The sequence below is a fragment of the Tachyglossus aculeatus genome, chromosome 1 (genome assembly GCF_015852505.1).
Source record: "Tachyglossus aculeatus isolate mTacAcu1 chromosome 1, mTacAcu1.pri, whole genome shotgun sequence".
NCBI classification, from domain to species: Eukaryota; Metazoa; Chordata; class Mammalia; order Monotremata; family Tachyglossidae; genus Tachyglossus; species Tachyglossus aculeatus.
Genome location: NC_052066.1, coordinates 97,786,359 through 97,813,699, shown reverse-complemented (window position 1 = coordinate 97,813,699; position 27,341 = coordinate 97,786,359). Strand labels below are relative to the sequence as shown.

Genomic DNA, 27,341 nt, shown 5'->3' with positions numbered 1-27,341 from the left:
TATGTTGCCGACTTGTACTTCCCAAGTGCTTAGTACAGTGCTCTGCACACAGTAAGCACTCAATAAATACGATTGAATGAATGAATGAATAAACAGACACATTCCCTGCCCAAAACGTGCTAACAGTCTAGAGGGGGAGACAGGCATTAATATAAATAAACTACAGATAGATAATAAATTATAGATATGTAATAAATCTGTGATAAATACATATATGTAATTAATTACAGGTATAGTCACTGTAGGAAACCCCTCATTTTGCTCAACTCTCACCTGCCTGTAAACCTGGCCTCTGGTACAGGAAGTGGGTCCTTGCTCTCATAAGCAAGGAAATTTGGGTTGCTAATGCTCAGATTGATCTACACTTCTTTAGTCCCTCTCCCTTCTATGTTACCCTTGCACTTGATGTTCTACCCTTTATTCAACCCCCCCACCCTCAACCACATAGCACTTATCTCTATATCGATAATTTATTTTAATGTCTGTCTTCCCCGCTAGACTGTAAGTTCCCTGTGGGTAGGGAACGTCTACCAACTCTGTTATTTTGTACTCTCCCAAGTGCTTAGTACAATGCTCTGTGCACAGCAAGTGCTTAATAAATTGATTAATTGATTGATTGACTGATTGAGAAGCAGCGTTGCCTAGTGGAAAGAGCACAGGACTCAAGTCAGAGGACCTGTGAGCCTCATTTGAGACAGGGACCATGTCCAACGTGATTATCTTATAGAAACCCCATCGCTGAGTATAATCTGCTTGGTTCATAGTAAGGGATTAATAAATACTAGAATTTATTATCATTATCATTATTATTGTCAAAGATCCTGGCCTGATCAAGCTCTCATCTATACATTTATTTGGCAAGTGTTTACTTGTGTTTGACCTAGATCAAACTTTATCAGGTTGGACACAGTCTCTGTCCCATGTGGGGCTCACAGTCTTAATCCCATTCTACAGTTGAGGAAACTGAGGCACAGAGAAGTTAAGCCATTTGCCCAAGGTCACACAGCAAATGGTTTGCAGAGCAGGGATTAGGACCCAGATTCTTTGACTCCCTTTCACAGGCACAGGCACTTCCCACTAACCCATACTGCTCTCTGTATCCCCCGCTTCTGCCGTTTCAGTGCTACATCAGCTGACCACTTGTGGTCTGACCATTGTCCTTTGTACATATGGTGATAAATTATTTCTTCCTCCTATCTGTAATTTCTTGTAATATCTGTCTCCCCCACTAGAACATAAGCACCTGGAGGACAGGGTTGATGTCTGTGAACTCTGTTGGGCTCTCCCAAGTGTTTAGTGCAGTGCTCTGCACAGAGGGAATACTCAATAAATATCATTGATTGATTGATTGACTGATCTCTCTTTCTCTCTCTCTCTCGGAATTCCATTCCAGGTTTACGTGGAGCGATAGCATTTGCCTTAGCCATTCGGAACACCGAATCTCAACCCAAACAAATGATGCTGACAACAACCCTCCTCATCGTCTTCTTCACCGTCTGGATCTTTGGGGGAGGGACTACGCCCATGCTGACCTGGCTGGAGATCAGGTTGGTGACTGTTTATCACAACCATCCCTGCTGCGGGACCTTGGGGCTGTTGGGCAGGTAGCTAAGAAGGTGTCCCAATCAAGTAGATCCCGCCCCTCTGAGATTCCAGGCCAAGAGCTGGACACGTAGGCGGAGGCTGAAAAACTCAATGGGGTCACTGGTATCGTGACCCGGAAGCCTAGTAGGAGAGGAAAGTGGACGTACACACAGGCAGGATGGACAAAATTTCCACATAAATATGTTATGTTGATTGTTGGCTTGTTTTGTGGTACTTGTTAGGCGCTTACTATGGGTCAGACACTGTTCTAAGTGCTGGGGTTGGCATAATGGCTAGAGCACGGGCCTAGGAGTCAGAAGGTCATGGGTTCTAATTCTGGCTCTGCCACTTGTCTGCTCTGTGACCTTGGACAAGTCACTTCACTTCTCTGGGCCTCAGTTACCTCATCTGCAAAGAGCTCATTGTGAGCAGGGATTGTCACCCTTTGCTGCTGTACTGCACTTTCCCAAGTGCTTAGTACAATGCTCAGCACACAGTAAGTGCTCAATAAGTACAACTGAATGGATGAGTGAATGAATGAATGTAAAATGGGGATGGAGGCTGTGAGCCCCATTTGGGCCAGGGACTGTGTCCAAACTGATTAACTTGTATCTACCCCAGCACTTATAACAGTGCTTGGCACAGAGTAAACACTAAACAAGTATCAAAAATTATTATTATTGTCTTTTCTTATGCTGTTGGGTCATCTCCGACTCATAGTGATGTCATAGACGCATCTCTCCCAGAATGCCCCACCTCCATCTGCAATGGTTCTGGTAGTGGATTCATAGAGTTTTCTTGGTAAAAATATGGAAGTGGTTTACCATTGCCTCCTTCCGAGCAGTAAACTTGAGTCTCCACCCTCGACTCTCTCCCATGCCGCTGCTGCCCAGCATGGGTGAGTTTTGACTTGTAGCAGCTTGCCACTCGCTAACCACTGCCCAAGCTAGGAATGGAATGGATAGGCCTCTGCTTGACTCTACCTCTCCTAGTCGAGACTGGTAGAGTACTGGAAACTCTCCAGCTGTGACCCTGAGTGGGAGTAGCAGATGTTAAAAAACATTCCGCCAGACAATTACTCTTCCTCTCTTCAAAGCCTTACTGAAGGCACATCTCTTCCGAGAGGCCTTCCCAGACCAAGCCCCACTTTTCCTCATCTCCCACTCCCTTCTGCATCTCCCTGATTTGCTTCCTTTGCTCTTCCCCCCTCTTCCTGCCCCACAGTACCTATGTATGTATCTGTAATTTTATTTATTTATGTTGATGTCTGTTTATTTGTATTGACGTCTGTCTCCCCCAGCCCCTGCAGACTCCATGCTTATTATGGATAGGGATTGTCACTTTTTATTGCTGTTTTATACTTTCCCAAATGCTTAGTACAGTGCTATGCACATACTAAGTGCTTAATCCATTTGATTGAATGAATGAATGAATGAATTACTAATGGGGGAATGAGAGAAATGGGGAATGTCTACTTAAGTGCTGTGTGGCAGGGGTGAGGTGAATATAAAATTCTTAAGAAGAGAAGCAATGTGGCTTAGTCGAAAGAGCACAGGCTTAGGAATCAGAGGTCATGGGTTCTAATCCCAGCTCTGCCACTTATCAGCTGTGTGACTTTGGGTAAGCTGCTTAACTTCTTGGTGCCTCTGTTACCTCATCTGTAAAACAGGAATTAAAACTGTGAGCCCCACATGGTATAATCTCATTAGCTTGTATCTACCCCAGCGCTTAGAACAGTGCTTGGCACATAGTAAGCGCATAACAAATACCATCATCATCATCTTCATCATCATTACAGATCCATATGCAGAGGTGATACAGAAGGGAGAGCAGATGGAAGAAATAAGAGCCTAGCCCAGCACGGGAAACAGTTTGAAAATCCATGCCCCAACCTCAACTCTCCACTGTCAGAAGTTTCCCCTTCAACCTGCTGACCATCTCCATAAAACTGTAACCTTGAGGGCAGTAGGGAGTCTGTGAACAGGGGAATAGATGCAAAGAGGGGAGCGAACACTTTTTGGAGAGCAGTCAACACTGACCTATCTCCAGCCATGTCTTGACTTCACCAGGGAGCACACACCTTCCTCACTGGGGTCTGTCAGTCAGGCAGTCAATCGTATTTATTGAGTGCTTACTTACTTACTGTGCTTACTGTGTGCAGAACACTGTACTAAGTACTTGGGAGAGTACAATGTAACAATAAAACAGACATATTACCTGCCCACAACAACTTTACAGTCTAGAGGGGGAGACAGACGTTAATATAAATAAATGGACTACGGTTATGGTCATACATACTGTAAGGCTGAGAAGGGGGATCAATAGAGGGAGCATGTCGTGGTGATGCAGAGGGAATGGAAGAAAAGGAAGAGGGCTTCGTCGGAGGAGCAGAAGTGTTGCCAATAAGATTTTGAAACAAGGGAGGAGTAATTGTCTGTCAGACATGTGAAGGGAGGGTGACCCAGGCCAAAGACGGGGTGTGGGTGAGAGGTCCACAGAGAGGCAGATGAAATTGAGGTACGGTGAGAAGGTTAGCATTAAAGGAGAAGCAGCATGGCCTAGTGGATAAGGCATGGGCCTGGGAGCTGGAAGGACCTGTGTTCTAATCCCAGCTCTGCCAACTGTATGCTGTGTGATCTTGGGCAAGTCACTTCACTTCTCTGTACCTCAGTTTCCTCTTCTGTAAAAGTGGAATTAAGACTGAGAGCCTTATGTGGGATATGGACTGTGCCCAATCTGATTACTTTGTATCTACCCCATCGTTTAATATAGTGTCTGGCGCATTGTCAGTGCTTAACAGATACCAGAAGAATAATGATAATGATCATTATTATTACTATTATTATTCATTCCCCCATCAGCAATTATTATTATTCTGGTATTTGTTAAGCACTGACAATGTGTTAGGTACTGTACTAAGCGCTGGGGTGCATACAAGCAAATTAGGTTGGACATAGTCCCTGTTCCATGTGGGGCTGACACTTTTAATCCCAATTTTAAAGATGAGGTAACTGAGGCACAGATAAATTAAGTGACTTACCCAAGGCCACACAGCAGACACGTGGCAGAGGCAGGATTAGAACCCATGACCTTCTGACTCCCAAGCCCATGCTCTAACCACTGTGCCATGCTGTGCTTCCCACAAGGATTGAAATGTGCGGGCTAGGTTGCAGTAGGAGGGTAATGAGGTGAGGTTTTCTCATGGTGAGCATCCCCAGGGAATCCACGGCCTCAGATTTGCAGTTGGAGGGTGAATGAGCCCTACCTGCTCAGTCTGCCTGGCTCACTCTTGGGGAGGGTTGGCTACAGTTACCCCTGAACAGTCCTGGGAAGCTGGTCGAGGTGTGGGATGACCAGAGAAACCCAATTCCCCTGACCTCACCGCCCAGCAACCCACCATTTAGCGTAGGCTTGCGGTAGACTTTGCCTTCTCAGAGAGTGCCAATAATGATAATGGAATTTGTTAAGCATTTAAACTATGCATCAAACAATGGAGTAGATATGAGATAATCAGGTCGGACACAGTCCCTGTCCCACACAGGGCTCACATTGTAAGGGGGAAGGAGAACAATTATAGTATCTCCATTTTAAAGATGTAGAAACTGGGGCATAGAGAAATGAAGTGATTTGCCTAAGGTTACACAGCAGGCAAGTAGCAAAGTCAGAATTAGATCCCTGGTCCTCTGACTTCCAAGTCCCTGCTCTTTCCAATAGGCCAGCATTCAGTGTGCATTCAGTGGTGGTCTTTCCCACCAGACTCCTCCTAATGACTCAGGCATGATCCTTTTGCAGCTTAATTGAAGAGACCTCCCCAGTGATGGAGGTAGGGTTGGATGGAGCTTGTCCGTTGTTGTCTTGTGCTGTCGAGTCGTTTCCGACCCATAGCGACTCCATGGACACATTTCTCCCAGAACGCCCCACCTCCATCTGCAATTGTGCTAGTAGTGTATCCATAGAGTTTTCTCGGTGAAAACATGGAAGCGGTTTACCGTTGCCTCTTCCGCGTAGGAAACTCGAGTCTCCAGCTTCAACTCTCTCCCATGCCGCTGCTGCCCAGCACAGGTGAGTTTTGACTTGTAGCAGAGATTGCCTTCCACTCGCTACCGCTGCCCAACCTAGGAATGAAATGGGTATGTCTCTGCTTGACTCTCCCTCTCGTAGGAGAGACTGCTAGAGTACTGGAAACTCTCCAGGTGTGATCCTGAGAGCATGGGGAAAATCAAGGCTGGAATGCAATTGGGATACAGGATAAACATAAAAATTCCATCCAGAGGAGGGTTTTTTTTCCCACAGACCTGCATTCCTCTTTTCCCTCTAGTGGCATTCCATATACTGTGGGAGGCAACTGTTAATTGCATGTCATTTTGAGAAGCAGTGTGGCCTGGTGAAAAAGAAGGGGCCTGAGGGTCATAGACTTCAGTTCTTATCCTAGCCCTGCAATTTTCCTACCGTGGGATCTTGGTCAAGTCACTTAACTTCTCTGTGACTCAGTTCTCTCTTCAGTAAAATGGGGATTCAATATCTGTTCTCCTTCTCACTTAGAAAGTGAGCCCCACTTATCTACCCCGTGAACACACTGTTGGGTAGGGACCATCTCTATATATTGCCAACTTGTACTTCCCAAACGCTTAGTACAGTGCTCTGCACACAGTAAGTGCTCAATAAATATGATTGAATGAATGAATGAATCTACCCCAGTGCTTGGGACAGTATTTGGCACATAGTAAGCCCTTAAAAAATACCCTATCATTACTATCAAGGATTGGGTTGGTGGAGGGACAGGTGGCAGCTCCATTCCCATTTAAAAAATAATAATTATGGTATTTGTTAAGCACTGCTTTAAGTGCTGGGGTAGATACAAGTTAAGCAGCTCAGACACAGTTTCTGCCCTATAGATGAGGAACCTGAGGCTCAGAGAAGTGAAACGACTTGTCCAAGGTCTTACAGAAGACAAGAGATAGAGCAGGGATTAGAACCCAGGTCCTCTGACTCCCAGGGCTATGCCTTTTCTATTAATCCTTGCTGTTCTTCAGAGAAATAGGAATCTTCCTTCCTGACTTCCTTTTTCCTGGGTCATTGCAGACTCAATCAACTAATTAATAATAACAATGATAATAATCTCTAGACTGCAGGATCGTGACGGACAGGGAATGTGTCTCTTATATTGTTATATTGTATTTTTCCAAATGCTCAGTACAGTGCTCAGCAAGCAGTAAGCATTCAATAAATATGATTGACTGAGTGACTAGTATTTGTTAAGTGCTTACTCTGTGCCAAGCACTGTATTAAGCACTGGGGAAGATTCAAGACCGTCAGGTCCCGCATTGGGGTTCACAGTTTAAGTAGGAGGGAGAACAGGGATTGAATCTCCATTTTACAGAGGAGGGAACTGAGGCACAGAGATGTTAAGTGACTTGCCCAAAATCACACAGCAGACAAGTGGTGGAGCCAGAATTAGAACCTAGGCCCTATGACTCCCAGGCTCAGAGTCTTTCCACTAGGCCATCCTGCTTCTCAGTCAATCAAATTATTTATTTTTATTGATGTCTGTCTCCCCTCCCAGACTGTAAGCTCACTGTGGGCAGAGAATGTGTTTATTGCTGTATCGTACTCCCCCAAATGCTTAGTACAGTGCTCTGCACACAGTAAGTGCTCAATAAATATGATTGAATGAATGAATCAATCAATCAGTTGCATTTTTTGAGCAGTTATTTTGTTCAGAGACTCCTTCTTGAGGATCTCGTTTTCCATCTATGCTGTGAGAAAGGGGGTCACCAGTAACCTGCATCCGGGAAGGAAATAGATCCTTCCAGCACAATTTCCACAACCTTTCCACAGTCTGGGATTCTAAGTGGGAACGTGCCTGCTGGTCCCAGCCTGGATTTCCTGTGGGGTCCGCGCTCCCCGGCTGAACACATTAAGGCTCTGAGGGAAGGAAGTCCCCAAGGTCAGCCCTGCCGCTCTCCAGGAAACCAAGGAGATCAAAGGTGTTCTGCTTTGTTTCTCAGACAGACACTCGGGGAAGCAGGATTGGCCAAAAACTGGTCTCACCCTCAGTCCCACATTGTTTAGGGCCAGCCCTAGAGAGGCTTCATCCAGTTTAGAGGCATGTCTAATAACTGTGGTATTTATTAAGCACTGACTATGTGCCAAACATCATCAATCATATTTATTGAGCGCTTACTATGTGCAGAGCACTGTACTAAATGCTAGGGAAGTACAAATTGGCAACATATAGAGACAGTCCCTACCCAACAGTGGGCTCACAGTCTAAAAGAACACTGTGTGAAGCCCCGAGGTAGATACAATACAGTCAATTCATCCACAGGCCCTGTCCTTCATGGTGCTTACAGTCTAAGAGAGAGGTAGAATAGGGATTTTTATCCCTATTTTACAGATGAGGAAGCCATGGCCCAGCATGGTTAAAGTGACTTGCCCAAGGTCACACAGCAGGTCAGTGGCAGAACTGGGGTCAGAGCCCAGGTCTCCTGACTCTCAGCCCTGTGCTGTTTCCAGTAGATCTGTGATGCTTCCCACATCTCCATTTGAGCTAATAATAATAATGATGATGATGGCATTTGTTAAGCGCTTACTATGTGCAAAAGGCCAAATCTTAGCGCCAACTCTGCCCAGAAAACACCTCTAAATCTAGCCTTCTGGCCCTGGCCAAACAAGCTAACTCTATCTCTAAACCCCAAGCCTACCCCTAGCTCTAAACCTAGCCTTGCCCCAAACCCTCACCCTAACCTCTAACCCCTCAACCCCATCAGGACACTACCCCTTCAGCTAGAATTGACAGCCTGAAAGGAAGACAGTTCCCTGCTTTGCAGTGGTTGGGGCTCTTGCCTAGAGGAGGGAGGGGCTTAGTTGATTTAGGGAGTGGGGCAAGCACTGTCCCCCTCTCGCCCCCCTACACTGCTCCCACTGCTGATGGGACAAGGGGAGAAATGAACTAGAGTGAAGTTCACTCCTTGTGTTGAGCAGGTTGGCAGTCCCCAAAGTTTGCATGTCTTTGTTGTTGGAAGCTGGTTTGTGAACAGAAAGGAGCAGCGAAGACCCCTTTCGGAGGTGGGGTTGGGGTGGGGGAAGGGAGCAGGGTCCTGCTGAGAGCTGGGTGAAGTGGCGAGCCCTGTGAGTGGTGGGCTCTGCCTTGGGATCCCACGTCTCTCAGGCACTGGCTGGGGACCAGTCCTCCAGACCCATCTGGGATCAGCCATTCCTTACAGGAGGCAGCAAGGGGGCTCCTTCCTCCCCTCCCCAAGAACAAAGGGGAAGGCCAGGGGTCCCCATCCTCCTTCCAGTTGGAGAGAGTTGGGCTCTTTTCCTAATTTCCCCCGAGCTGTGGCTCAATATCATCCGTTGTTGAATCCGGCCTCACCGTCCCACTGGCCTTCCACGGGCTGAGCCCGTGGCAGAGACCCCAGTGTCTCAAAAGCCCAAGCCAGGACTACCTTCAGCAATGTCATGGAAACATGGAAGTGGCCACTGCCACAGACTGTATTGATGATGGTTGTAGCATTTGCTGAGCACTTACTGTGTGCCAAGAAATTTGCTAAGTGTTGGGTTAGCTACAAGATAATCAGGTCAGACAGAATCCCTATTCCTCACAGGTCTCAAAGTCTAAGGGTGAAGGAAAACAGGTATTGATCCCCTCTTTACAGATGAGGAAACTGAAGCACAAAGAGGCTAAGTGACTAGTCCAAGGTCACACAATAGGCAAGTGGCAGAGCCAGAATTAGAACCCAGGTCCTCCAACTCCTAGGCCCATGTTTTTTCCATTAGACCTCACTGACTCGGGCACTTGGTCCACAGAAGGCCCTGGCCTTAGCTGGGTCCGATTAGGATCCTGTTCTCAGGGTTGCCTAATTTCACCAGCACCGAGACGGCCCCAGCACGCTACCCATTTATCCTTGCATGCCAACCGGAAAGAGAGACATTGATCTGGCCCCACCCCCACCCCTAGTACACAGCCCAGCATAGAATCAATCAATCAATCAATGGGATTTATTGAGTGCTTACTTTATGCACAACACTGGACTGAGAACTTGGGAGACTATTCTGCACTGAGTTGGAAGCCATGATCCCAGAGCTGAAGGAGCTTGCAATCTAGTGGAAATTTATCCTGAAGCCCTGCCCCCTGCTTAGCTATACAGGAATAATTAGTGAGCTTGAAAAGTATTTTAGCCCAAACACTCCTTCAGAACAGGGACTCAACTTTCACCTCAGGCATCTCTCCCCACTGGGGCTCGTTCCTCTAAGAGGAGAGTCAAGAGTGGGATCCGAAGCCACACAATGAAGCCTCGACCCTTGGCCACAGAGGACGGAACCTCCTCCGAAGACCTTTCTATGGGCTAAGCACGGCTGGCCCGTCCGGGAGACGGCAATTGCCACCGGACGCAGATTTCCCAGCCTACCCCATCACCGGAGCTGAAATGTCCACGATGTAGCAAAACAAAGCAGTTCTTCGTGGACAAGACTGAGGGGAAAACCAGCTTCTTCTCCCGATGACTGATTTTCCAGGTGGAGCCAGCTGGCCGGCGATGAGAGAGTAGGCAGAGAGGAGTCCCAGAGAAAACGTCTGTCTGAGGGCTGGTTCCGAGCTGAATGGAAGCGGACGGGAAACGAGCCTTCAGAGGCAGTCAGCGGCCAAACTCACTAATGCTTTCTGATGTCTCCTTTCTTCTCCTGCTTTCAACTCGCAGAAATGCTTGATGAATTTAAATCCGAGAACGGCCCTGTGCCTGTTCAAGCAGGACTTGCTGTCAGTAGTCTGGGGCCAGAGAGCTAGAGAAGAAGCATGGCCTAGTGGATAGAGCAGAGTCCTGAGAGTCAGAAAGACCTGTTTTCTAATCCCGGCTCTGCCACTTAATAATAATAATGATGGTATTTATTAAGCGCTTACTATGTGCAAAGCACTGTCTAAGCGCTGGGGAGGTTACAAGGTGATCAGGTTGCCCCACGGGGGCTCACAGTCTTAATCCCCATTTTACAGATGAGGTAACTGAGGCACAGAGAAGTTTAATGACTTACCCAAAGTCACACAGCTGACAACTGGCAGAGCCAGGATTTGAACCCATGACCTTTGACTCCAAAGCTCATGCTCTTTCCACTGAGCCACCTGTCTGCTGTGTGGCCTTGGGCAAGTCACTTCACTTCTCTATGCCTCTGTTCCCTCATCTGTAAAATGGAGATTAAGAGTGTGAGCCCCATGTGGGACAGGAGCTGTGTCCAACCTGATTTGCTTGTATCCACCCTAGTGCTTAGTATAGTGCCTGGCACATAGTGAGCAATTAACAAATATAATTATTATTATGATTGTTATTATTATTAGAGCATTTCCCTTCTAGACACATCAGAAAGACAAAGCCTCCCTTTCCGGCTCCAACCCCGCCCTGCCAACAGCCAGTTCCATCCACATCCCCACTAACCTGGCTGATGCAGGGAATTCTGCCAGCCTAGGCAGGGAGTCTGGGTGTCCCTTCCTCTATCTGTAATTGATTTTAAAGTCTGTCTCCCATGGTCAGTGAGCTCCTTGAGAGCAGGGATAGTGTCTGCCAGCTCTATTGTACTGTATTGTCCAAAGCCCTTAGTACAGTACCCTGTACACAGTAAGCACTCAATAAATACCACCGATTGATGGATTAATTGGTTGATTGCTGCCTGTGCCCAAAGGAATCATCCAGCTCCCCACCTTTAAAGCCTCCTAAAAACACATCCTCTGGGAGGCCTTCCCTGATTTATGTTCACCTTGCTTCCCTCCTTTTGCAACCCAGCCCAAACACTTCACTCCTCTAGTGCTAACCTTCTCACTATGCCTCAATTTCGCCTGTCTCATTGCCAACCCCCAGCCCACATCCTGCCTCTGGCCTGGAATGCCCTCCCTCCTCAAATCCCAGAGACAATTACTCTTCCACTTCAAAACCTTATTAAAGACCCATCTCCTCCAAGAGGCCTTCCCAGACAAAGCCCCACTTTTCTTCATCTCCCACTCCTTTCTGCGTCACCCTGACTTGCTCCCTTTGCTCTTCCCCCCTCCCCACATAAACATAAAGTGCCCCAAAGCACTTGTACATATCTGTAATTTAATTTATTTGTATTGATGTCTGTCTTCCCCTCTCTAGACTGCAATCTCATTGAGGGGAGAAAATATGTCTGTTTATTGTTGCATTGTACTCTCCCAAGCACTCAGTATAGTGTTCTGCACACAGTAAGTGCTCAATAAATGTGATTGAATGAATGAATGAATGAATTATCGAACTTCCCTGGTTATGACAAACCAGTAGGCACTTTTTGCATTAAGAGCATGTCAGTTTACTTTTTCTTCTTCTTGTTAATTTATGAATTATTCATCCCAAGCGTCTCCCTAGCCATTGACTTGTTCTTATTGTGTTTATAATTATGGTATTTGTTAAGCACTTACTATGTTCCAGGCACTGAACTAAGCACTGGGGTGGATACAAGCAAATCGAGTTGGCACAGTCCCTGTCCCATGTGGGGCTCACACTTTCAATCCTCATTTTACAGATGTTTATGTGTGCTATTGCCAGTTATATGCATCCATACTTCCCCTCCTGCTCTCATTGAAGCCTAGTGGAAAGAGCATGGGCCTGGGAGAATCAGGAGACCTGGATTCTCAGCATTATAACTTGTCTGCTGTATGATCTTTGGGGCAAGTGACTTAACTTCTCTGTGCCTCTGTTTCCTCATCTGCAAAACAGGGATTTAAAACCTGTTTGCCTTATGAAAGCCCTATGAACTGATGACCTTGTATCTCTCCCAGAGCTTGATTGACACATAGTAAACACAACGAATATCATTGTCATTATTATTTTTATTGTTGTGCAGTCTATCTGCATCAGCATATATCCTCCATTAGCTTGCAATCTCCTCAAGGTCAAGGGTTGAGTCTTGTGCTTTGCACATAGTAAGCGCTTAATAAATGCCATCATTATTATTATTATTGTATTTTTACACTAGGTTCCCGAGTGTTCTGTGAAGTCCTCTACACATTGGTACCCAGTACAGTACTCTGGCCAAAGCAGTCACTCAGTAAATACTCGAGGTGATGACCAATCCTCCTCTTGGAGATGTGACCTTAATAAGACTTTGAAGGAGGGAAGAGGAGTGACCTATTGTATATGAAGAAGAATTCATATACAGGCCAGAGGGAGGACCAAGGCAATCTGTGAATGGCGAGCTAGAGGAGATTGAGGTACAGTGAGAAAGTTGATATTAGAGGAGCAAAGTGTGTGTTCTGGGTTGTAGTTGGAAATCAGCGAGGTAAGATAGGAGGGAGTAACCTGACTGAATGTTTTAAAGCCAATGATGGGGAATTTCTATTGAGCTCTAGACTGTAAGATTATGGGCAAGGAGTGTGTCTGCCAACTTTCTTGTATTTTACTCTCCTAAAATAACCCTCTCATGGTCACACCTGGAGAGTTCCCAGTACTCTACCAGTCTTGACTACGTGAGGGAGAGTAAAGCAGAGGCATACCCATTCCATTCCTAGCTTGGGCAGTGGCTAGTGAATGGAAGACAATCTGCTACAAGTCAAGACTGCCCTGTGCTGGGCAGCAGTGGCACAGGAGAGAGTCAAGGGTGGAGACTCAGGTTTACTGCCAGGAATGAGGCAATGGTAAACCACTTCCATATTTGTATCAAGAAAACTCTATGGATACACTACTAGAACAATTGCAGATGGAGAGTGGGGCGTTCTGGGAGACGTTTCCGTATTGTCTCTATGGGTCGGAGATGACTAGACAGCATAAGACAAGACAAAAAGGGCTGAATACAGTGCTCTGCATATAGTAAGCACTCAATAAACGCCATTGATGGTGATGTAGAGATAGATGGGCAACTACTGGAAGTTTTTGAAGAGTGGGGAGTCATGGACTGAACATTTTTTTAGAAAAATGATCTGTATACATAACAAAGTATGAACTGGAGTCGGGAGAGACAGAAGGCAGGGAGGTCAGCAAGGAAGCAGATGCTGTAGTCAAGGCAGGATAGGATAAGTGTTTGGATCATTGTAGTAGCAATTTGTAGAGGAAAGGACAGATTTTAATGATGTAGAGGTAGATCTGACAGGATTTAGTGACATCAAGTAAGTTGAATGAGAGAAAGGAGTTGAAGATAATGCCAAGATTTGGGGGTTTTGAGACAGGTAAGATAGTGGTGTTGTCTATAATGATGGGAAAGTCATGGAGAGGACAGGGTTTGGGTGGGAAAATGAGGAGTTCTGTTTTGGACATATTATATTTGCGGTATCGGCGCAATGTCCAGGTAGAGATATCCCGAAGGCAGGAGAAAATGTGAAGCTGCAGTGAAGATGAGAGGTCAGGGCTGGAGATGTAAATTTGGGAATCATCCATCAAGAGATGGTAGTTGAAGCCGTGAGGTCAAATGTGGTCTCCAAGGGAGTGATGTAGCTGGAGAATAGAACGGGACCCAGAACTGAGCCTAGAGGGACCCCCATAGTTAGAGGGTGGGAGGCACGGAGACTGAGAAGGAAAGCAGAATGACCTAGTGGAAAGAGCACAGGCTTGGGAGACAGAGGACCTGGGTTCTAATCCAGACTCCGCCCTTGCCAGCTGTGTAATTGTGGGCAAATCACTTAGCATCTCTTTGCTTCAGTTCCCTCAATCTACAAAATGGAGATTCAATTCCTAATTTCCTTCCTACTTACTCTGTGAGCCCCATGTGGGACCTGATTGTCCTTGCCTACACTAGGGCTTGGCCTATAGTAAGTATTCAGCAAATATTATTATTGTTATTGTTGTTTTTATTAATCATTATTAGGAGAAGTCAAACAGACAGGAGAATTAGGAAAGGACAGTGTTGGTGAAGCCAAGGTTGGATCATGTTTCCAGAAGAAAGCAGCGTGGCTCAATGGAAAGAGCATGGGCTTTGGAGTCAGAGGTCATGGGTTCAAATCCCGGCTCCGCCAATTGTCAGCTGTGTGACTTTGGGCAAGTCACTTAACTTCTCTGTGCCTCAGTTACCTCATATGTAAAATGGGGATTAAGACTGTGAGTCCCCTGTGGGACAAACTGGTCACCTTGTAACCTCCCCAGCGCTTAGAACAGTGCTTTGCACATAGTAACACTTAATAAATGCCATCATTATTATCATTATTCTCAAGAAAGGGGTGGTCTCAAACTTTCCCAAAGTTATTTAGGTGACTTATCTCAGCCACAGCTACAGTGCTGCACCTGCCTTCACCCAGTCAGACAGTTGTATTTATTGAGCACCTGCTGTGAGCAGAGCACTGTACTAAGCATTTGGGGGAGCACAATATAACAGTGAACAGACACATTCCCTGCCCACAATGAGTTCACAGTCTAGAGGGGGAAAAGAAAGTTTCAGTGGTTGGAAATAGAACATAGGCCTCCTGTGTGGCAGGCGAGAAGCAGCGTGGCTCAGTGGAAAGAGCATGGGCTTTGGAGTCAGAGGTCATGGGTTCAAATCCTGGCTCTGCCAATTGTCAGCTGTGTGACTTTGGGCAAGTCACATAACTTCTCTGTGCCTCAGTTACCTCATCTGGAAAGTGGGGATTAAGACTGTGAGCCCCCTGTGGGACAACCTGATCACACTCTAACCTCCCCAGCGCTTAGAACAGTGCTTTGCACATAGTAAGCGCTTAATAAATGCCATTATTTTTATTACTATTACCACTGAATTTCCAATGCTTGGGCTCACGTTCTCCCAGGGAACTGGAAAACAGTTCAGGGGAAGTGTGGGGCCATTGATTTCTTATCAGAAGGGGTAAATCCAGCTTCCCACCCTCTGCAATTCTGCAGTCACCTGAAGTCAGTGTTGTTAGGATTGCAGATACCAAGGGGTTTTTATGCAGAACCCAGAGTCAAGGTAGAAAGACCCCCAGATAGTGGTAGTCTGGCTTTGTGGTTACTTTTAAATAAGAGTACCGAAGACCCAGACTGCAGCCAGTATTGAGAATTCCCTCCCTCTGCCTCTAGCCTTGATGGCATTGCTGGTGAAGCCCCAGATCAGCTGGATCTGGGCCAGAACTCTGGTACCCAAGGGCCTGTCTTGGAGACTTCTGTTCGGATGTCCAAGTCTCTCAGAGTATGATCAGCAGGTACCGCAAACTAGGATTAAAATTTATCTGCTGTCAATGGTAGGGTTGACCTCCTCTCAGGGTCATGCCTGGAGAGTTTTCAGTACTCTAACAGTCTCGGCTACTGGAGGGAGAGTCAAGCAGAGGCATAGTGGTTGCATTCCTAGCTTGGGCAGTGGCTAACAAGTGGAAGGTAATCTGCTACAATTCAAAACTCCCCTGGGCTGGGCAGCAGTGGCACAGGAGAGAGTCGAAGGCAGAGACTCAAGTTTACTGCGTGGGAGGATTACTGCGTGGGAGAAGGCAGTAGTAACCACTTCCATATTTTTACAAAAAAAAATTCTATGGAAACACTACCCGAACGATTGCAGATGAAGAGCAGGGCATTCTGGGAGAGACTTGTCTGTGGTGTCGCTATGGGTCGGAAACAACTTGATGACATAAGATAAGATGATGGGGTTGAAGAAGAACGGCCTCCCAGCCCCTGGAGAACCAACCTCAGAATGAAAACCGAACGCACCCCACAGTGGTGCTGTATAATCCTGAGCAAATCACTGAACACCTCTGTACCTCAGTTCCCTCATCTGGAAAATGGGAATTAAGACTGTGAGCCCTTTGTAGGCCCAGGACTGTCTCCAACCCAATTACCCCGTATTCCTCCCCACCCCCAAGAGCTTAGTATAGTTCCTGGCACATAGTAAGTGCTCAACAAATACCACAATTAGTATTATTATCATTATTATTTGCAGTAGTAGTAGTAGTATTAGGAAGCTAAGTTCCTCAAATCCACCACCCCTAGAATTCACACCTGGACCTAACGTAGACACTGACTCACATTCTAGTCCAGGAACTCCTCACTGGGTGGTAATCTCCTTGAGGGTGTTGGTTGTGTCTGCCAACTCCATTGTACTTTACTCTCCCAAGCGCTTAGTACAGTGTTCAGCCCACAATCAATCAACCAATCAATCATTGGTGTTTATTGAGCACTTACTGGGTACAGAGAACTGTACTAAGTGCTTGGGAGAGTACAATAGAGCAGAATTGGTAGACACATTCCCTGCCCACAAGGAGTTTACAGGCCACAGTTTGCACTTCATAAATACCATAAATTGAATGATATTCTCCCAAGCACTTAGGTTAGTGCTCTGCACTCAGTGAACCCCATTGATGGATGAATTGTTTTCTCCCTCAGAAGCATACAGTCCTTAGCCTGCCGGACAATATAGCCGTGATGACTGTGCCTTGGAAAGGAAAGTCTCGAAGAGCCTTTTAAAACAGGAACCCAACACTTGTTAAGAAAGTGCCCAACTGGCAGCCATAATTGCCCTGGTCATGAAAGCTCCCCAGAATGTACCCACTCACATCCAGATAGAGGACGTGACTTAGCCACCGTATAACCCTTTATGATATCCTCAGAGGGAAGGAGCAAAGCTGAGCTCACAGAAACCTCACCCTCTCTCTCCTCCACTTATCAAGGCACCCAGGTCCAGCTGCTTGTGGAAGTGTGGGTCCCTCGCAGGGAAACACAAAAGGGAATGTGGCCTTCTCCCAAAGGCTCAGACCTATCCCTCTGCTAGATTCCCAAGCCATCAATGGTATGTATTGAGAATTTACTGTGTGCAGAGCAGCGTACTAAGCGCTTGGGAGAATGCAGTACAAAAGAATTGGGAGACAGGACTTCTGCTCTCAAGAAGCTTACAGTCTAGTGATTCATTCATTCAATCGTATTTATTGAGCGCTTACTGTGTGCAGAGCACTGTACTAAGCTCTTGGAAAGTACAATTTGGTGACAAATAGAGACAATCCCTACCCAACGGTGGGCTCACAGTCTCAAATCTAGTAATTGGATGAGCAGAAACCATAAAACACCAAGAGAACAATTTACAGGGTTGGGGGGATACAGCCTCTTTTTCCACTTTAAGCATTTCTATAATAACAATTGTATATTGCAAAGTGGTGGTCAGCACCTCACAACCCCATTTGTTTGGGAATCCTTTTACAGACCAATCTCTGCTCCAAGCCCGAAGCTTGCTCTCCTCTTGTTTGGCTTCCCTTTAGCAGGTTACTCTTCCTCAGTCTCGTTTCCCTCTTCACTTGCCATTTGAGTTATGGAATATGGTAGGTTTGACTTGAGAGGAACCAAGCGTGTGATCTGGGGTAGAATGGGAGAAGCAGTGGATAAGTAGGAGGAAGAGAGCTGATTGAGCACCTTAAAGCCCATATCAAATATCCAAATACAAATTTCTACTACTAATAATAATAATGGCATTTATTAAGCACTTGCTATGTGCAAAGCACTGTTCTAAGCACTGGGAAGGTTACAAGGTGATCAGATTGTCCCATGGGGGGCTCACAGTCCTAATCCCCATTTTACAGATGAGGTAACTGAGGCCCAGAGAAGTTAAGTGACTTGCCCAAAGTCACACAGCTGACAATTGGAGGAACCGGGATTTGAACCAGTGACCTCTGACTCCAAAGCCCATGCTCTTTCCACTGAGCCATGCTGCTTCTCTTTTGCTTGCTCCTCCTGTGAGGCTCTGTTGGTGTGTCCCAGATAGCATATCACTCATCTCCCAGGGTCAGGTTCCAGGCCCAGAGTCACGCACCCCCAAGGCCAGGAAATGGGGAGAGCAAACTGTCTTGCTTTTTCCCACCATCCCCGACCTTTTCCTCTACTCATGGAAGGCAGAAGCTGGAAGTTCTTGGCTTCAGTGGGTATAGGGCTAGCAGTCCAAGATTAGGGAAGGGAAAAAATAGGAAAGGAAGGCTGCAAAGAGGCAGTAAAGAGACAGAGATAGACAGAACAAATAATAATAATAATAATAATGGTATTTGTTAAGCACTTACTATGGGCCAAGCACTATTCTAAGCCCTGGGGTAGATACAAGGTAATCAGGGTGGACACAGTCCCTGTCCCAAATGGGACTCGCAGTCTTAATTTCCATTTTGCAGATGAGGTAAATGAGGTGCAGAGAGGTCAAGTGACTTGCCCAAGGTCACACAGCAGACAAGTGGTAGAGCTGGGTTTAGAACCCAGGTCCTCTGACTCCTGAGCCTGTGCACTTTGTCACTGGGCCATGAGGCTAAATCCTGAAGATGGAACAATAAGGCAGGACAGAGGCAAAGAGGGAAATCGGGAAAGGGAGAGAGCGAGAGGAGAGAAAAATTGGGAAAGGTAGGGAAAGGTAGAGAAGAGAGGGAGAAAGAGACAAGGAGGGGGAAGAGGAAACAGGACACAGCACACACACTCTCTCTCTCTCTCTCTCTCTCTCTCTCTCTCTCTCTCTCTCTCTCTCTCATATAGAAATTTTCACCCAAAGATTTCTGCCTAGTAGCAGGCAAGTGGAAAAGCAAAGGGGTGATTGAGCCGCTACACACCTGCCACCCCACAACCCACATCCTGCTAACCCTGCATGCACTGCCTGCTGCACAGGCAACTCTGGAGAGCAGCCTGTGAATGGGGCAGTGGGAGAGGAAGTGGCCGAGCTACCCCGGAGCAAGGGCTGCTAAAAAGGCTACACCTCAGCCTCTCCTTCCCCCTCTGAGCTGCTGCAGCAGCCAACCACCCTCAACTAGGTCGCGGGAACCCAACAGCCCTCCTGCTGCCACTAGCTTGCACCAGTCCCCTGACTCTTCTAAGGAGCCTGAAATACAAGGTTTTCCTGTTCCACATGGGACCCCCCGCCCCCGAAACCTTACACTGATGGGCTCCCACAGGCAAGCAGTCGTCCAGTAGTCCACCCAGGCCCGAGGTGGGAGCAGGGTGCAGTGACCTTCTAGACTGGAAACTCCTTGTGCGCAGGGAATTCTCTTATATTGCTATATTGTACTTTTCTGGGCATTTAGTACACTGTACCACCGATTGATTTATTGTGCATGCGTGCGTTCATGTTGGAGCCTGGGGCAGCAACCCCAAGGCCCTCCTCTCCCTCTCCTTTTTTTTTTACATGATATTTGTTAATCACTCAATGGCATTTATTGTGCCCTTATTGTGTGCAGAGCACTGTACTAAGCTTTTGGGAGAATACAACAGAGTTGGTAGGCACATTCCCTGCCCAAAATGAGCTTACATTCTAGAGATGTGTCAAGCACTGTACTTAGCACTGGGCTAAATACAAGTTAATCAGGTTGGACACAGTCCATGCCCCACATGGGGCTCCCAGTCTTAATCCATATTTTACAGATCAGATAACTGAGGCACAGAGAAGTGAAGTGACTGGCCCAAGGCTCCACAGTAGACAAGTGGCAGAGCCAGAATTAGAACCCAGGTCCTCTGACTCCCAAGCCCATGCTCTAAGCACTTAGTACAGTGCTCTGCACACAGTAAGTGCTCAATAAATACGATTGAATGAATTGAATGAATGAATGAATGCTCTATCCATTAGGCCAGACTGTTTTCCTTCACTTAGAACTTATCTTTTCCCTGCTTCTTCCAAGCTAATTCTCGTTCTCAAAGCTGGTCCTTAGAGAGAAGTTGCTGGAGACCCGCAGGGTGTAGTTGGTGAGCACAAATAAAGTTACACTTAATTAGCAACAAATTAATGCCTGAAACATTAGTGCCGGCCAGCAGATCATCTAGGTTCTCTGCATTTTTCTATCCTTGCTGCTGACGCTGCTGCTGCTTGAAAAAGAAATGGAGATGGGAGCAGGGGAGGGGAGCAAGGCTGCTAATCTGGTGTGCCTAGGTTGGGGCACCTACCTGGAACGAAGTGTCAGGAACTGGGCAAAAGTGCCCCTTCCATTTTTTGAAAGGGAGTTGACTAATCATTCAATCAAAAGCATTGCCATTTTGCATTTATAACCCCTTTTGACTGAGGATTTGAAAAGACTCTGCAGGAATATGTTGGCCACTTCCACTCGTCCAATCAGTCAGCAATATTTATTAGGTGTCTACAGCGTGCTCCCACTGTAACGAGTGCCTAACGTATACTGGAAACTTACTACATGTGGGGTGCTGTACTAGGTGCCTCTGTGTACAAAGGAAGTAGGGAAGCAGCATGGCTTAGTGGATAGAGCATGAGCTTGGGAGTCGGAAGGTCATGGGTTCTAATCCCAGCTCTGCCGCTTGTCTGTTGTGTGACCTGGAGTGAGTCACTTCACTTCTCTGTGCTTCAGTTACCTCATCCGTAAAATGGGGATTGAGACTGTTTGCTTGTATTCAACGAGCACTTAGTGCAGTGCCTGGCACATAGTAAGCACTTAACAAATACTATTATTATTATTATTAATAAAGTGTTCTGCTGCTGTTGTCAGAGCACTACCCTGTGTGCCTGCTGTGGGCAGGGCCTTGTACTTGTCACTTGGGAACAAATTATTGAAGTCAAAAACACAGAACCCACCCTTAAAATCTCAGTCTGAGGAGTTTAGAAACTCATCCTGACTGATCCTAGGTACTGTCACAGCTTTAATGAGTAAATCTGCCCATTATACCTACTCTTTATGTGAGAAAACTGAGGTGTCAGAGGAATTTGAGCTGATTAAATGGAAGCTGGGACCCTGAGGACTAATTCTCTGGAGAAGACACTAATGCTAGGAAAAGTCCAGGGAAAACATGGAAGAGGCAGGCCAACAGCTAGAAGGATAGAGACCCTCTTCTTGTTTTCCTTTGTTGTCTGTCTCCCCCTTATAGACTGTGAGCCCGTTGTTGGGTAGGAATGGTCTCTTTCTGTTGCCAAATTGCACTTTCCAAGTGCTTAGTACAGTGCTCTGCACACAGTAAGTCTCAATAAATACGATTGCATGAATGAATGAATGAATGAAAGAACCATTAGAAAAGTTGCGGATTATGGCAGAGAACAGGATGCTCTGGAGAAAGTATATCCATGGTGTTGCTATGAATTGGAATAATAATAATAATGATGATGGCATTTATTAAGCACTTACTATGTGCAAAGCACTGTTCTAAGCACTGGGGAGGTTACAAGGTGATCAGGTTGTCCCACAGGGGGCTCACAGTCTTAATCCCCATTTTACAGATGAGGTAACTGAGGCACAGAGAAGTTAAGTGACGTGCCCAAAGTCACACAGCTAATTGACGGAGTCAGAATTTGAACCCATGACCTCTGACTCCAAAGCCCATGCTCTTTCCACTGAGCCACGCTGAGATGGCACTTATTATTAATAATAATAATAATAATAATAGGTCCCTGAGCCCCAGTTCCCCACCACGCCCCACCCCTGCCAGCCCCCTGCCATCAAGAGGCATAATAATAGTAATAATAGTTATGGTATTTGTTAAGCACTTACTATGTGTCAAGTACTGTTCTAAGTGGCTCAGTGGAAAGAACCTGGCCTTGGGAGTCAGAGGTTATGGGTTCTAATCCCAGCTCTGCCACTTCTTGGCTGTGCAACTTTGAGCAAGTCACTTCACTTCTCTGTGCCTCAGTTCCCTCATCTGTAAAATGGGGATTAAGACTGTGAGCCCCACGTGGGACAACCTTGATTACCTTGTATCCCCCCACCCCACCAGCTCTTAGAACAGAGCTTGGCATATAGTAAGCACTTAACAAACACCAACATAATTATTATTATTTTTATTATTGTGGGCACATGTGGGTTAAGAGACATTTATCCTGGATCATGGTCCTTTGTAACACTGAGGCAGAGAGAGGTTATCTATCAAGGGGCAGTGTGAAATTAAACACGAAATGTATTGGACGTTATTATAAAAAAAACTGGATAATTTCCTCTCTTTTCTCTCTGAAAATGAGAAACCGCCAAGGTAATGAATCTCTGTGCACCACTGAAATGCCTATAAGTCAGAAAGGACTTTTCTATTAAGGCGATCGGGGATGTTAAAGGGGTCTCAGCAGCCATCGCTGCCCAGAGCGATGGGGAAGATAGACTCAAAACAGTCATTCAATCAATCAATCGTATTTATCAAGCGCTTATCATGTGCAGAGCTCTGTACTTAGCTTTCAGGAGAATTTATTCGTTCATTCAATGGAATTTATTGAGCACTGTGTGCAGAGCACTGTACTAAGCACTTGGAAAGTACAATTCAGCAACAGAATACAATATAACAGTACAACGGAGTTGGTAGACACATTTCCTGCCTACAACGAACTCACAGTCTGGAGGGGGAGACAGACATTACTATAAATAAATGAATTATGGATATGTAAATAAGTGCTGTGGGGCTGAGAAAGCAGAACTACCCCTGCCCAGGGCTGGGGAAATGGAAGGAGCGTGGTTTCACCACAATGCCTGGGTTAGAGGGAGGAGATTGAAATCTGGCAAACTTGCAGCAGACTTCCTGCCTTTCAGGAAAAAACAAAAGCATGCACGTCACACGAATCCCATTATCCTGGGAATCCCATCAACATGGGAATCCCATCCTCACAGGGAATCCCATTAGGCTGGGAGCAACCAGCCCACCATGTATACCCTGCCTCGGCCCACCCAGCCCAGAATCTGCCCGTGACTGGCCAGAGGAGTTTGCAGGTTGTGGCGTCTCCCCATTCCCTCCAGCCAGAGTAATTGCACAGCCCATCCTAACCCTCCTGCACATCTGCTGGCACCCATTAATTCATTCAATCCGATTTATTGAGTTTCTACTATGTGCAAAGCACTGTACTAAGTGCTTGGGAGAATACAATATCACAATAATAATGTCATTTATTAAGTGCTTACTATGTGCAAATCACTGTTCTAAGCACTGGGGAGGTTACAAGGTAATCAGGTTGTCCCACAGAGGCTCACAGTTTTACAGATGAGGTAACTGAGGCACAGAGAAGTTAAGTGACTTGCCCAAAGTCACACAGCTGACAATTGTTGGAGCCAGGATTTGAACCCATGACCTCTGACTCCAAAGCCCAAGCTCTTTCCACTGAGCCACACTGCTTCTCCTGTATATATATAATATAATAAAAACATTCCCTGCCCATAAGAGCTCACAATCTAGAAGGGGAGACAGACATCAATATACATAAATAAATTACAGGTATATACAAATATAAACCTATGTAGTGTGTGGATGGGTGGGAGGATGAATGAAGAAAGCAAGTCAGGGTGATGCAGAAAGGAGTGGGAGAAGTGGAGAGGAAGGACATAGTCAGGGAAGGCTTCTTGGAGGAGATGTGCCCTCAATAATCCTCTGAAGTAGGGGAGAGAAATTATCTGTCTGATATGAGGAGGGCGGGCCTTCCAGGCCAGAAGTAGGATGCGGGTGAGAGGTCAGCGGTGAGATAGACGAGATTGAGGTACAGTGAGAAGGTTAGCATTAGATGAATGAAGTACGTGGGCTGGGATGTAGTATGAGAGTAGCGAGGTGAGGTGGGAGGGGGCAAGGTGGTTGAGTGCCTTAAAGCCAACTGTGAGGAGCTTTTCTTTGACATGGAGGTGGATGGGCAGCTACTCTTCCCTCCCAACCCTGCCCTCTCTATGACTTTCCCATCACTGTAGATGGCACTACCATCCTTCCCGTCTCACAAGCCCGCAAACTTGGCATCATCCTCGATTCCGCTCTCTCATTCACCTCTCATAGCCAATCCGTCACCAAAACCTGCCGGTCTCACTGCCTCAACATCGCCAAGATCTGCCCTTTCCTCTCCATCCAAACTGCTACCTTGCTGGTTCAATCTCTCATTTTATCCCGACTGGATTACTGCATCAGCCTCCTCTCTGATCTTCCAGCCTCCTGTCTCTCCCCACTTCAGTCTATACTTCACGCTGCTGCCCGGATCATGTCTGTGCAGAAACACTCTGGGCATGTTACTCCCCTCCTCAAAAGTCTCCAGTGGCTACCAGTCAACCCACGCATCAAGCAAAAACTCCTCACTCTCGGCTTCAAGGCTCTCCATCATGTCGCCCCCTCCTACCTCACCTCCCGTCTCTCCTTCTGCAGCCCAGCCTGCACCCTCCACTCCTCTGTTACTAACCTCCTCACTGTACCTCGTTCTCGCCTGTTCTGCTGTCGACCCCCGGCCCACGTCCTCCCCCTGGCCTGGAATGCCCTCCCTCTGCCCATCCGCCAAGCTAGCTCTCTTCCTCCCTTCAAAGCCCTACTGAGAGCTCACCTCCTCCAGGAGGCCTTCCCAGACTGAGCCCCCTTTTTCCTCTCCTCCTCCCCATCCCCCCATCCCTACCTCCTTCCCCTCCCCACAGCGCCTGTATATATGTTTGTACAGATTTATTACTCTATTTTACTTGTACACATTTACTATTCTATTTATTTTGTTAATGATGTGCATCTAGCTTTATTTCTATTTATTCTGGTGACTTGACACCTGTCCACATGCTTTGTTTTGTTGTTCTGTCTCCCCCTTCTAGACTGTGAGCCCGTTGTTGGGTAGGGACCCTCTCTATATGTTGCCAACTTGGACTCCCCAAGCACCCGTCTCTATATGTTGCCAACTTGTACTTCCCAAGCGACTAGGACAGTGCTCTGCACACAGTAAGTGCTCAATAAATACGAATGAATGAATGAGTGAATGAATAAGTGGGGAAACATGGTCTGAATGCTTTTTGAAGGAAAGCAATCTGGGCAGCAGAGTGGAGTATGGACTGGAGTGAGGGGAGACAAGAGGCAGGGAGGTCAGCAAGGAGGCTGATACAAGAATCAAGGCATTGAAGATCTATCTCCTCTGGAGACAGGAGTGGAGTCACATTTAATGGTGATGGTGAAAATTGTGATGTTTGTTAATTGCTTACTACGTGCCAAGCACTGTACTTAGTGTACAAGATCATCAGGCCCCATATCAGGCTCACAGTCCACGTAGGAGGGAGAGAAGATATTGAGTCCTTATTTTGCAGATGAGGTAACTGAGGTACAGAGAAGTGAAGTGATATGCCCAAGGCCACAAAGCAGACAGGAGGTGGGGCTAAAATTAGAACCCCAGGCCTCTAACTCCCAGGCCTGTGTTCTTTCTACTAGGCCACGTTGTTTCTCAAGTGCTCTCATTTGACCACATGATTTTAAGGCAAGTCTGATACTGGGAAAACTGAGCAAAATATGGGCACCTGAGGTGAGTTAGAGCTAGGGCCCCTGCCACCTTTTCTCCCAATGCCTGGGGGTAGCCTTTTCACCTGTGATGGCTCTATAAGAGGAAGGAACCCGCCCACTGAAAATCTGCCCCTAGCCAACCAGTCCCCAGGACCACCCTTTGCCAGTTGGGAACTAAAGCCATTCTGCCATCCCATTGGATAGAAAGAGGTCTATTAAACTGTTGTTTTTTAATCAAATTTCCCTAACGGCACCTCCCCTTGGACATAATGCCTCTGCGGCCCCACAAGCTCGTAACGTTTAGTTAAAAGATAATTGCACTCTAACTAGGGTTTTTTTTATTGTGCATTAGAATAAAAGAATACAAAACCCAACAATAATTTGCCCGTCAGTGCATCTGTGTTGCTTAAATTAGAAAATTGCCTCTTGTCTCAGCAAGGAAGTAATGGATTTCCAGGCTCTTTAATATCTAATGCCAATTGCTGCAGGTCTTTTTTCTCCCTCCAAAGCGCTGACACCATTATGTCACTGATATAAATGGAAGCTTGTAGATGCGTCACTTCTTTTGGCAAAATGCCACTCTTTAGAATCAAATTGGTAGCCTGTTGGAGGTGAAAAATAGCCCCAGGTCTGAAGGTGTAACCTCAGGTAGGCTGCCCGCAGACTCAGATAACCTGCTGCTATTTTTCTTCACCATCACAGTGGTTCTTCCAATAGGAAAATGGAGCCGTCTCATCATCATCATCAATCGTATTTATTGAGCGCTTACTGTGTGCAGAGCACTGTACTAAGCGCTTGGGAAGTACAAGTTGGCAACATATAGAGACAGTCCCTACCCAACAGTGGGCTCACAGTCTAAAAGGGGGAGACAGAGAACAAAACCAAACCAGGCTGCCAGAGAAGTGAGATCTTCCTTTACAGGCCAATCAGTCAGTCAGTCAGTCGTATTTACTGAGTGCTTACTATATGCAGAGCACTATACTAAGTGCTTGGGAGAGTACATTTTGACAATATAACAGACACATTCCCTGTCCACAACAAGCTTGCAGTCTAGAGGGGCCACAGTATTACACAGAACAGGGGTCTTGTCAGCTTTCTGATGATGTGAGATGAATCAATCGATTAGTCAATGGTATTTATTGAGTACTGTATTAAATGCTAGACTGTGAACCTTCCCACCGCCCCGGTTCATGGTACGGGGAATGTGTCTAATTCCCACTTAGGTATTCTGTCCCAGAACTTGGTACTGTGCTTTTACACACTGTAAGTGCTTAAGAAATATTACTATTAATACTACTGCTACTACCATTACTACTACTACTACTGTTACAACAGTATAGCTGGTAAATGCAATCACTGCCTTCAAGAAGCTTACAATTGAGTGGGAAAGTAGTTCCGGCCCCACAAACCTACTCACTGCACCTCAATCTTGTCTATCTCACCTCTGACCCCTCACCCACATCCTGCCTCTGGACTGGAGCACCCTCCCTCTTCATATCTGACAGATGATCACTCTCCCCACCTTCAAGCCTTATTGAAGGCACATCTCCTCCAAGAGGCCTTCTCTGACTAAGCCCTTATTTCCTCTTCTCCCTCTCCCTTCCAAGTCTCCCTTTCACTTAGATTGGCACGTTTATTAAACCCCTCCCTCAGCCCCACAGAATTTCTGTGCATATGTCCTAAAGCATCACCAAGAAATAACTTGAACTTCCTCCCTCTACACAGAAAGCTCCTTTT

General features: G+C 46.4%; 1 protein-coding gene and 1 non-coding gene across 2 annotated transcripts in view; both read left to right on the top strand.

Moving 5' to 3' along the window:
- The window catches only part of SLC9A9 (solute carrier family 9 member A9), a 462,001-nt gene that overhangs the window by 295,116 nt on the left and 139,544 nt on the right, over positions 1-27,341 (top strand). The window contains exon 12 of the mRNA XM_038751488.1: positions 1,394-1,547. Within this exon, the coding sequence (XP_038607416.1) occupies positions 1,394-1,547 (154 nt within the window). The remainder of the gene's footprint in view (positions 1-1,393; positions 1,548-27,341) is intronic.
- LOC119935742 lies at positions 12,998-13,135 on the top strand. Its single transcript, XR_005453430.1, has one exon. It is a non-coding gene; the product is annotated as a small nucleolar RNA SNORA7 (small nucleolar RNA).